Below are 12,995 nucleotides of genomic sequence, written 5' to 3' on the forward strand. Positions count from 1 at the left end.
TATTCCAGCATACAAGAATATTTTGTTTTTTAAATCATGCTGAGCATTAACTGATGCTTTTTCTGTATCTACTATAGTAATGATATGTGTTTTCCCTCTTTTAGTATGTTACTGTAGCAAATTAAACAAACAGGTTTACTTAAGTTAGACTAACATTAATTTCTTAAAATAAACTACTTTTTTGCATATTTATACAATTTTGGATTGTTTATTAATATTTTGTTTAGGGTATTTGCATCTTTTTTTTTCTCCTAATAAGCTCTTCTGCTTTTGTTATCAAGGCTACAGTCTTGTCATAAATTCAAGGGGGAAGTGCTTCATCTTTTTCCTGTCTCATAAAGTGTGTAAGATTGGGATTACAAATTCCTTCATAATTGTACTTATGAAGTCACCTGGGACTGATGTGTACTTTGTTGCAAAAGTTTAAATTACTGATTCTATTCCCTTACTTGTTGTAAAACTATATAGAATTGTTTTTCCTTGACTCAAGTTTTTAAATTAATATTTTGCCATATCACCTAAACTTTACATTTATTGGTAAAAGATTATATACACTACCACATTTGGAAGGTGTTTAATTCCATGGGCTGATTAGTAATCTAGGTGGAGAGGTTGAGGAGACAGATGGATAAATGACTCTGGAGGGCTGGGGAGAGGTCTAGCCTGGAGGTATCAATTGGGAACATTATTAACATATGGATGGATTTTAAAGCCAGGAGACTGGAAGAAATAATTAGGGAAATGAATGTGGATCCAGGGTCAGCAAACTATGGCTCTTGGGTTGAATCCAACCAGCTGCCTGTTTTTGTAAATGAAATTGTATTGGAACACTGCCTCACCCATTTGTTTATCCAGTGTCTCTAGCTGTTTTCCTGCTACAATGGCAGCCTTGAGTAGCTGCTACAGATCCCCTTGTGGACAAAGCCTATCCTTTAAGATCTGGCCAGCCCCTGGTATGGATGTGAACGAGAAAAAGTCCCAAGAATTGGCCCAGTAAGGTTGGGATTTTGGCTGTGTCCCCACTCAAAATCTCATCTTGAATTGTAATCCCCATAATTCCTCCACGTCAAGGGAGGATCAGATGGAGGTAATTAAATCATGATGTCAGTTTCTCCCATGCTGTTTTCATGATAGTGAGTGAGTTCTTAGGAGATCCAATGGTTTTGTAAGTGTTTGGTAGTTTGTCCTGCGTTCATTCTCCTTTCTGCTGCTTGTGAAGAAAGTGCCTTGCTTCCCCTTCACCTTCTGCCATGATTGTAAATTTCTTCAGGTTTCCCAGCCTCAGGACTGAACCGAGTCAATTAAACCTCTTTCCTTTATAAATGACCCAGTTTTAAGCAGTTATTTATAGCAGTATGAAAATGGACTAATAAACGCTGTTTAAAAAGAACCAGCAACTGCAATTCCAACATTTTCAGAGGCTGAGATGGGAGGACAGCTTGAGGCTGGGAGTCCAAGATCACCTTGGGCAACACAATGAGACCCTGTTGCTACAAAAAAGTAAAAAGTAAAAATAAATAAATAAGCTGAGCATGCTGGCACATACCTATATGTGATGATACATGCCTATATGTGCCTATCTCACGTGTCCTAGCTACTGGAGAGGGTGAGGTGGGAAGGTCATTTGAGCCCAGGAGTCAGAGGTTACAGTGAGCTGCTCATACCACTGCCCTCTAGCCTGTGAAACAGTGTAACCCTATCTTTAAAACAAAAACAAAGGAGAAGCCACTGAAGAAGGAGGAAATCTAGAAGTGTCTGATGAATTGAAAGCAAAGTACAAAAAGCATTTTAAGAAGGATTTAACAACCAGCTGTGTCAAATATTGCCAATTGGTTAAATAAGAAGATCTGACTCTGAGTAATAACTATTGGATCTTGTGACATGAAGGTCACAGGTGATCTTGAAAGAAATGTTTTGGTGGAATGGCAGGGATCTAAGTAACTTTGGTTGAGAGGATTCAAGAATAAATAGAAAGAATGAATGCATAAAGAGGGGATGGAATAATAGCTTGAGGAGAAGACAGAGCTGGGTGTTTGTGTTTTTTGTCTTTTTAAAGATGGGAGAATATAACCAGCTACAGAGGGAAATTTTGAGGTAGGGTGGAAGGGGGACAATCGCTGGAGCAATGACATTGAGTTAAAAAAAAATAGTAAGTAGTGTTTGGTGCATTAAGTAGAGAAACGGACCTTTATTTAGAAAACGAATAGCTCATAGAAACACAGAGGTGAGGGGGAGGTCAAATAGGTGGGCAACATGTGGGCAGTGAGAGTTGGAGGGAATTTCTTTGAACGGTTTCAGTTTCTCAGTCCACTAGGTAACAAGGTCATTTGTGGAAGTGACAACAGGTGGATGTGCTAAAGGTCTGAAGATGGGAGAAATACTCTCTGGGAGACTAGAGGGATGACTGGGGCAGGGAAAGACCTTATTACCAGGTGCCTTTAAAAACCAGCTCCCGTGGTGCTTCCGGCTTCCAGTGACAGTGGTTAGCACAGTAGTGTGCAGCAGCTGTGGAAGGAAAGACCTAGCACAGGCAGGAAATCAGACGGAGGGAGGGTTGTGAAAACCTGGAAATGAGAATGAGGCTGAGGTTTTGGGGCAGTATGCAGGGAGGTAACTGGAATGATCAGCCAAGGATCAGCTGGGTAGAGAAGGGAATGAGGGCAACCAACGGGGAGCAAGTCCTAGTGGGGCTGAGGTTTTGGAGCTACAGTACCAGAGGGAATAGACTGAAGAGAGAAGAGATGTGGTCAGAGTAAAATGTTTGAAAATGAGATTACAGAGGGGTTAGAGGTTATTTAAAAGTGGACCTTTGCCCAGGGCAAACAGAAATTTCGCATAGATCTCTGGTTTTGTTTTTCCTAAACACCCTGAAATAAAAAGCTGCCTATGATGTCTGATGTTAGCCACACACCACTTAGCAAAGCTCTTGGCAGAGAGTAAGTTAAGGGCTTTGCACATAGATTTTCATGTACTACAGCCTCTGTAGAGAGGCACTTTACAGATGGGGCACTAAAGTGTACAGAACGCAAGTCCTTTAACCAAAGGTGCATAGGAAAGTCGTGGATGAAGACTGGATATAGCTCAGACGCTCCTGTTTCCAAAGCATTTTCCAAATCACCCCTTTCTTCTATCATCTGGTAGATCTGTGGGTCCAGAAGGCTGAGAGGCAGTCATAGCATCTTTTAGCAGCAAAATCAGGGTGTCTCAGCCCAAATAAGAGGTTCTTTCCACCCACCACATTGCCATTCCATAGTCAAGATGTCCTTTACATGAGATAGACTTACTTTCCTTTGATTAAATTAGGTCTCTCTCTCTGTCTCTCATTGTAAAAAGACATCTTGGCAAAAAAAAAAAAAAAAAAAAAAAAAAAAAAAAAAAAATTCCTTTTTTGTCTTATCTTCTAATTCTGTGTTGCTTTTCCATTCTTTATTCTTTGTAATTCTTTAATGAAGCCACATTTTCCCTTTCCACAATTTCATTTCTTCTTCTATCCTTTCCATCCTTTTGACAGAGTTCTACAACAAAGGTTAATTACTTTATAATTTCATTCTCTTAAAAAAAAGCACACTAAAATTGCTAATTTTAACTGTGCTTCTTGTCAGTGGGTTCATGTAAATTCACTGTAATTAAACCAGATGTTTTCTTGTGCCTCAAAGTCAGGTGGTAATTTAAGGAAAATTTTCATTTCAACATAAAGGAGGACAGAGTGTTAGCAAGAGAAGTCCTCTCCTCTCCCCTCCTCACCTCCCCTCCCCTCCACTCCACTCCCCACCCTTCCCGGATCTATTTCCACATCTGAAAACAGGTTCACAACAGTGAACTTTGTGGGCAGATATGAGAAATTCCAAGGTAGCATATGTAAAAGCAGAGAGCCCTGCCCAATTCAACAGCAGTTTCTCTTGCTACTTTTCTTGTCTAGGTCTCTGCACTTCAGTTGCCATATTTGCTTTTTCATTCATTATAAAGAGGCTTGGAACAAACGTAATAAAAGAGATTTAGATAATTTTAGTCTTATATTTCCTAGTTGTGTTGGAGAAAACATATTTGTTCCAGATAAATCTTTACAACTTAAGTCATTAACTATAACCTTTTAATTGAACTATGCAGTGGTATGCTACTAAATGATTCACAACTTGCTCTTCAGGGAAAAATAAAAACAAAAATTTGCCAGTTTCCATGGTGTAAATATTTACACCATGGTTGCTTTGAAGCAATGAATGTGGTACTACTGAACTTGGAGGTGGGAAGAGATGCAAGTTAGTTTGAGTTAGCTTTGAATATAGCTAACATACGTCATACATATCCCCCAACTTCACAAACAATACCCATAAATGGGACACTGCGGTATCATGAAAACGGTATGGAATTTGATGTGGAATAGTCATTCATTCATCCATCTATTCATTCAACAACAGTTAATGAGCCCATACTATTGACTAGCAGAGTGAACAAAACAAAGTTTCTATTCTCATTAAGCTGATATCCCTTATAGAGAGATAATAAAGTAATCAATATATAGCACAAAATAGAGAGAAATAAAGCAGAAAAGAATGGGAGAGATTTTGGCCAGGAATAGAATTATATATCAGGTGGTCAGGGAGGGCCCTTCAGGTAAGATTTTGAAATCTATTGACTCTTCTGCACAACTGTATCAATAGCATCTACATCACAGTGTTTGAGAATTGACTGTAATAATGGAGAGTATCAGCACAATGCCTCGCTCATAGTGGGCATCCAAAAAACATAACTGCATTTCTCTTTACCCTTTATAATATCTCAAGATCATCTTTGTAAATATCTCAAATGTACTGATCTCTAATAAAGGGATGGCTTCAGGACTCACTAAGGTGTGAATAGCTTTTACCCTTACACTAAATGACTCTGGAATGCTTTACTTACTACCTTGTTGCTATTGCTTTTTCTGCTTTTCCCCTCACTTCTCCCTTTTCCAGGTTTTATGTGCCACATCTTGTTACTACAGATGTACTCATCCTTAGCAACATGCAGCCTCCTTCAAGTTTACTGTGACCTGAGAAACCCGATGATCGGCTCATTAGAAATGTACACTTAATAAAGGTACTCACTCCTGAGATATGTCAGTCTTCCTTACAACTAAAGTGCATGAGCTTTTTAAAAAGGATGATGTTAAATGAAATAATACATGTTTTATATGTAATTAATTGTATAAAATATCAATTCTATAATTATAGTATATATTATGTTATTAACTATAATCAATTATGTTATATATAATTACTATATGGGATCCTACATTTCCTTATTTGTAAAATGGGAAAAACAATGCTCTGTTCTCCTTCACATTTGGTGTTAAGATTAAATGAATCTATATCGCTACTGAAAATGCAAAATTGTACAACTTCTATGGAAGAGTACCTCTCAACAGCTAACAAAACTCCACATGCACTTACTCTCGGACTCTTGCAATCCCACTTTTAGGAATTTATCCTAAAGATACATTGCCATAAGAACCAAACAACATATGCACAAGGCTATTTATCTATGCTAGTAGATAACAGAAACTCTCATGATCCATCCCTCTCTTCTCTTTTTTTTTTTTTTTGAGATGGAGTCTCATTCTGTTGCCTAGGCTGGAGGGCAATGGCACAATATCAGCTCACTGCAACCTCCACTTCCCAGCCTCCTGAACAGTTGATATTACAGGCATGCACTACCACACCTGGCTAATTTTTTTTATTTTTGGTAAAAAAGGAGTTTCACCAAGTTGGTCAGGCTGGTCTTGAACTCCTGACCTTGTGATCTGCCCACCTTGGGCTCCCAAAGTGCTGGGATTACAAGCATGAGCCACCGTGCCTAGCCTATCTCTCCCTTCTTATATAAAAGGTAGTATAATTGATATACTTTGCATCTTGTATTTTTGTTCACTCAGTATATCCTGGAAATCACTTCATCGCAGTTACTACAGAATTTCATCATTATTTTTTATGATTCTATGGTATTACATTGTGTTGATGGAAATACTATGACTTATTCAATCAATGTCCAATCTCTTTATATATTATCCCACTTAACGTGCACAAGAATCTATAAGACAGGTATTTTAAATAATTCCATTTTATAGATGAGGAAACCAAGGCACTAAGAGGTTAAACAACTTGTCCCAGGCATGCTTGGCTCCAGAGTGTACTTTGTCTGACAGTGCATAATTCTACCTGTTGGTGGAAGGGGCTACACATTTCTGAAACAATGAAGTCAGATCTAAGGAAATCTTGTAGAATTGGAAGTTCTACACAGTCTACCCTGAGGATGACCCCAAAGTCCAGTGTGTGGGGTCTGCAATGGGGATGAACTGGAAGGGTTTAAGGGAGGGATGGATCATGAAGGTAGACTGTGTAAAACTTCCAGCTCTAGGATGGGATTTGGTGGAAGTGAGAATTAGAGGCAGAGTGAGAAGAGGCTGGCACTATTTCCCTTATCTTTCCATGAGATTTTACAGCTGAGAATGTGAATCTGGATTCTACTCAGGGTCATAATTCTGAGGTATTTAGAACTTGCTTATATAAAAACAAGAGTATTAGATCCTACTGAATCCCAGCAACACACACACAAACACACACACACGCACACGCACACACACACTCACACCCCCCACACACCCCCACACACACAAAGAAATTTTTAAAAAATGTACAAGACAGAATTGCCATGGTAGAAGTCCTATCTTCAAGTTCTAAGGCTAAACTGAGTCAAGCGGGGTCTTTTTTGTTTTTTGAGACCAACTTTCACTCTTGTTGCCCAGGCTGGAGTACAATGACGGGATCTCAGTTCACTGTAACCTCTGCTTCCCAGGTTCAAGCGATTCTCCTGCCTCATCCTCCAGAGTAGCTTGGATTACAGGAATACACCACCATGCCTGGCTAATTTTGTATTTTTGGTAAAAACGGGGTTTACCCATATTGGTCAGGCTGGTCTTGAACTCCTGACCTCAGGTGATCCCACCTCGGCCTCCCAAAGTGCTGGGATTACAGGTGTGAGCCACTGCGCCTGGCCAATAGGAGTATTTTCTTTATGCAGCTGACAATGACAGTGCTCTCGCTAGACCCTTTCAGATCTTTTTATACCATTTTTGTGCACCTCTATCCTTTGCCTACATGTGCAGAGACAAAGTTCCTGAAATTTTACTTCCGAAATTCTCCTCCAGATCCCAGCCCCTAACTGTTGGCTGGCAGCTTCCTTGCCTAACTTAGGACATCTGTGATGTATGGCCCACCCTGAACAGTGAAGGCTCAGGTTGCCGTCACTTTTTGCTGGACTTGGCCAGAAGTTGCACCTTGGTTTTCTCCCCTTCCTTGTCCCAATTCCCTTACTCCCCTCCCAGTCTCCCCTGGGAAAACTTTCTTAATCAGTCACCTATTCATGAAGCTTCTGATTCTGGGGAACTATCTAAAGCCATGCCACAAGGTAAGAGGCAGCGTGGCTGGAGGGGAAACTGAAATATGGTCATAAGGAAGTATTTCCTAGGTACATAAGTCCTAGAATTGGCTAATTCTAGCCTATCACTAAGGTAACTGCGGTGAGCCTGGGAAGAAACATCCAAGTCAATCTGCGGCAGTCAAGGAATGCTTCCTGGAGGAAGTAACAATTGAGCAAAGACTTGAAAGATCAATAGAGGTTTCCTTGTAAACATAGAGGAGAAGTCATTCCAAGCAAGAAACATGGCATGGGGAAGGACAGAGAGTCAGGAAAAGTTATATGTTCTAGCAGTAGTGGCTCTAGGTTCTTGGAGTCTCAAGTTATGAGGAAGATAAACTGCAGAAGCACACTTATTAGAAACTTGTGGGGTATGGAGTTGGGGTGAGGTGGGGAGGGAGACATGGAGGCTCCTAGGCTGACCTTTAGGTCTCTCTCTTGAGTTACTAGGTGCAGTTCATTGAGATGAGGACCACAGGGAAAGCCAGTATAGAATTGGAGATTAGTTCATTTTCAGATACCTTAAGTTTGACATGACTGTCATACAGCCAAGCGAGTATTCAATTCTGGGTGCATCCAATGTGTATGCTAAGCTTTTTAATTCTTACATAATTCAGCACTGTCTGACTTCCAAATTCAACATGTTTAAACAATGTGTTGCATGTTTTCTCTTTCCAGAGGCATTGGTGCAGTCAAGCCTTGGACAGAGAAGGTGGTGGATACAGTTTGGGTATCTGTCCCCTCCCAAATCTGATGTTGAATTGTAATCTTCAATGCTGGATGTGTGACTGGATCACGGACCTGGGTCCATCATGGCTTGGTGCTGCCTTCGCGATAGTGAGTGAATTCCCCGCAGATCTGGTTGTTTAAAAGTGTGTGACACTGCACCATCAATCTCTCTCTTGTGCCTGTTTCTGCCATGTCATGTGTCTGCTCCTACTTCATTTTCCGCCATTAGTAAAAGCTCCTCAGCCTCCTCAGAAGCCAAGCTATGTCAGTGCTATAATTTCTGTACAGCCTGCAGAACTGTGAGCCAATTAAATCTTTCTTTATAAATTACCTGGTCTCAGGTGTTTCTTTACGGCAATGCAAGAATGTTCTAATACACTGGTATAAAGTGAGAAGAGGAGTGGAGGTACAAAAGGGCCAAAGCTGAGTGCATGTCTATGGCAGTCACTGTGATGGAGAAGCACCTCCTGGAGGTGTGCAATGCACAGCTTACATCATCGTTCATTGAAGACCTTGGAAAAGAAAGGTGTGTGTGAGGGAATTAACAATGTAGGGAAAATGAAAGCCTCCTAACTGACTGGTATGGCCCCGTGAACAGATTCAACATCCCCCTTCCCAGGTAAGCTCTCCTTCCTTGCTTACCGTCTTCCTCAGTCTGGACCACCAGCTCCTCACTTTCCATTCGGCCCTCGGGGTTGGACAGCAGGAGTCGCAGCCGGATGGTCATGAAGGGGCGCAGGCCTCTCAGGGTGTAGTGGGAGGAGGTCTGGATGACCTCCTCAGCCTCGTACTGCTGCTGGTTGAACACATACTGGTACTGCACGGTGAGGTTGTAGCTGTGGCAGCGGGTCACTGCGTAGCCGAAGGGTTCCCACTGCAGGGTCAGCTGCCGGGCTCGGATGTCCACGATTTCCACGTTCTGTGGGCCATGCACCGGATCTGCAAGACATACAGGCAAGAAAAAAGGGCTCTGAGGAGACCACCAGGAAGCTGGGGCATATGTTCCGCTAAAACAGGGGAGCACAGCTTTTCCAAACCTATCTCCACCATTCAGTCACTGCCATCATGATTTTGGCCACATGCAGTATAATTTAGAGAACACTTTTCTTTAAATCAGTCTCCCTTGTCTTATTTAAATACATGCATCTAATAGAAAACCTCATAAATAAATGTTAACCATAAAAATAAATGTGAAATTGTTAAATTCTCAAGAGTGTATCAGAGTGCCACTGAAAATCTTGATACCACGAACAGCACACTCCCCATTTCTGGGATATGCTTATTTAGACGGCTGCTGAGAGCTGACCTGCCTCCTTATACTGAATTCAGCCACAGCCTGTCCCCTTTGAAGGTCAGCCTCTCCTCTTCAGCCAAGAACATCCAGATGCACAAGCTGGAAACTGAGTCACAGCTTCAACCTGCAACACCCAGTTTATCCATCCAGTGATCATGACCCGCTGACTCTGCCTTGGGACCTGCGCTCCTTTCCTTGAGTACACAGTTCATCATTTCCCAACCTCTCACAACAGTCCTCCACCCCTCTTGTCTCCTCTCCACTTTCTCCCTAAGCGGCCCCTCTGGGAACATCATTCTGAAAGCCAATCTGAGCATGCCTTCTCACTCTAATGCTGTCTTCCACTCCACGCTTCCTACTGTTCCTGGTCGCAGGTAACCATGCATAACATTGTCTATGTCTCATTTCATTAGGAATATTCTGTTTATACTTTATGCACATTAAATAGATTTTTCATATACAAGACAGGTTATAACAAACAAGATGTCTTTCAAAAATCCTCACGTATAAAGCTCAGTTTATGTTGAGGTTTAGGCATTCGTTTCTTGGGGGTGGTTTGTTTTTTTGAGATGGGAGTCTGACTCTGTCTCCTAGGCTGCAGTCCAGTGGCATGATCAGAGCTCATCCCAACCTCAAACTCCTAAGTTCAAGCAATCATGATCCTCTAGCCTCAGCCTCACAAGTAGGTGGCCCTACACCATGCTTGGCTAATTTTTTTTTTTTTTTTCAGATATGGGGTCTCTCTATGTTGCCCAGGCTGGTCTCAAACTCCTGGGCTCAAGCGATCCTCCTGCCTTGGCCTCCCAAAGTGATGGGATTGCAGGCATCATCCACCATGCCTGGCTCTGGGGTCAGGCATTTGTTATGGTAGAAACATAACATGTCATGTGATGGACACCCCATAAATTCTTGTGTCAGATTTTCTTCTCGGGGAGGAGCTAAGCACAGGTTAGAGATTAAATCAGTACTTCTCCCCATACCTATTGGACTACAGAATTATGTGTCCTCTTTGGGTCCACTTTTTATTTCATTTGTAAAATGATGATAATAGTAGCTAAGCTCATTGCAGGGGAAGGGGAAGTTAGATGAGACACTTGTACAGCAGTTAGAATTAGAACTTAATAAGCACTCTTCATATAACTGGGGTGTGTTTGTTTTGCAGTAATAGTAATAATATATATGTAATAGTAATAATAGTGTTCCACATGCTGTGTCTACCCTGAATGCCTTGTGAGTGGCAGTGCTGGGAGCACCCTTATGCAAAATGATGGACTAGAGTTCCCTCTGCTCCAATCCCCTCAGAGCATTTAGGGGTAAGGCTACCTCTGCGCAAATGCAGCAGTTAGAAAAAGGGAGCGCTACTGGTGCTAGCTGATCTGTCCCTATGGGGAAAATGTCCTATAACTTGTGTTAGAGTCTTAGCAAGGAACATAGTTCACAGGAATGTCAGGACACCTGGTGAGCCAGCAGAGCTGGCCACGTGGCTGCAGGAGAGAGGGTGTTGAGGATAGTGGGCAGCCCTGGTCCCTGATCTGCTGATGAATTCATGGTCAAGCTTACAGCCGAATTACTCATGCTCACAGGTCCTTTGTGCAAAGCAGAGCCAGCATCCCAAAATCAAATGGGCGACTTTGAGAATGTGACACTGAACAAGCTGTTGCTGAGGGCCTGCTGTGGAATGGAAGGTGAAATGTGTTCCCTGTGGTTGGGGATTATGATTGGGTAAGGTTGCAACTGCTGGCTCAACATCTTGAAGTTGTACAGACCGCACTGAGAACAGGTGCACAAGCACACAGACAGCGAGAAACTGCTTGCCTGGGAAGCCCCGAGCACCCCCAGCAGCCTAGCCTAGCTGGAGCCTCTCCACTTGTCCAGGTGCCAGAACTCTGCTGGCAGGGAGCCACTGCCCCCTGCTCAGGGCCTCTTCAGCACTCCTCCCCTGGGTGTGCCCTCCAAACTGATGCCAAGCCCCAATACAACACTCACCCACATGGCACTCTTGCCTCCCTCCTGAGACAGCGAGAACAGGAACACTGAAGAGCCATTTAAGCCTAAGGCTAAGACCATATTTTATTGACCATCTTAAAATGTACCAAATCCCAAATTAAATACAATTTTTGAGATCTCCATTATGCTTTTAACCCACAAACAAAACTACAAAAACAAAATACCATTGAGGGAGCCACAGCCACAAATGCTGGGTTCTATTTTCTGAACCATCTTATGACCCTGGGAGGGAAGGATGGCCCAAATCAACATCACAGATGAACAACCTGAGGTCCGGAAGGGTACAGGAATTTCTAGAGTAGCAAGTCCAGCAAGTGACAAAGTTGCGGTTTTGAACTTGTGTCTGCCTGACCCCACAGGTAGTGTGCAATGTAAGAAAAGTCTCTGTAAATTATCAGTTGCACTCTCTATTTTGTAAATCTCACTACCTGGGAGGAAGGCATCACTAGCTCTGTCCGAGAGGAAACTCAAGCTCTTTGAGACAAAATGACTGGTCTAAAGTCACAGAGTGAGTGGTATAGCCAAGATCTGAGGTCTGCCAGAGTGGGAAACATCTGTGCTTTCTCCGCACCTTGACGCCACCGGAGACTGAGACCAGGGAAAGAACATACACGTGAGGCATGTTGCCTTCATCAGGAGTCTGGAAAGGCTTGACGAGAACATTGTGAGAAAGTCAAAATACTATAAGGCAATAATGACTTGGGTCTCAGGAGCCTAGGACCTGCGGGAGAGGGTGATGCAGTGACACAAACACATTTAGTGCTAAGGTGACCGCTGGTCTTTTGACCCCTGGTCTCCGTTCTCCCTGGAGTTCACCTCTAGAGGTGTGCACACAAACACCTTTCTGCTCCTCTTAAAGGAGTAGCAGGCAGGAACATCATGATCGTGCCACACGGCAAAGAGCCTCTCCCAGGGCAGGAAGGTTGGGATACAGGAAAAGCCACTTGTTCCTTCTTGATCATGTGTGACTGTCATGACAGGCCCCAGGCACAGTGGTGCTGACTGGAGCGTGGCTTGAAGCCAGACTCTGGCGCTTATTAGCTGTGTGACCTTGGGCAAGGGCACTTCATCGCTGAGCCTCCACCTCCTCATCTATAAAGTGGAAATTATTACACTAGTCTCAGAAGGCTGTTAATGAGCATAAAATGAACTGTAGAGAGAGAAAATTGCCTTTGCCTAACAGTAGGTATTCCTCCTAGGGAGAATTGCCTTTCTTGGAGAAATGCCTTCTGAAGCTTGTTTGGGGTCGAAGTTGCATCCTTGGGACCTCAGTGTCACTTCCTCTGAGACTCCAGTGGAAGAGAATAATAAGCCCACTGGGGGCTTGGACAGAATAAGAGAGGTGTGAGGGTGAACAAACGGCAGAATTTTGGGTGAAGCCCAAGATGATCGTTCCCCAAGTGATTTTCACATCTCCAGCAAGGCCCTCAAAATACAACAAAGATGTTTGCTGTGCCTGGGTATCCCCGTGGGTTCTAGAAAGGACTGAGGTCTGCATGCCTTGGGCCTAATATAA

At 42.8% G+C, this 12,995-nt stretch overlaps 1 protein-coding gene across 21 annotated transcripts in view; it reads right to left on the minus strand.

Moving 5' to 3' along the window:
- PTPRT (protein tyrosine phosphatase receptor type T) overlaps positions 1–12,995 on the minus strand; it is a 1,160,468-nt gene that overhangs the window by 414,645 nt on the left and 732,828 nt on the right. For all 21 annotated transcript variants that reach the window (XM_078371705.1, XM_008995950.5, XM_035302876.3 and 18 more), the window contains exon 8: positions 8,821–9,117. In XM_078371705.1, coding sequence (XP_078227831.1) covers positions 8,821–9,117 — 297 coding nt within the window. The remainder of the gene's footprint in view (positions 1–8,820; positions 9,118–12,995) is intronic.

Source organism: Callithrix jacchus, chromosome 5 (assembly GCF_049354715.1).
Source record: "Callithrix jacchus isolate 240 chromosome 5, calJac240_pri, whole genome shotgun sequence".
NCBI lineage: Eukaryota > Metazoa > Chordata > Mammalia > Primates > Cebidae > Callithrix > Callithrix jacchus.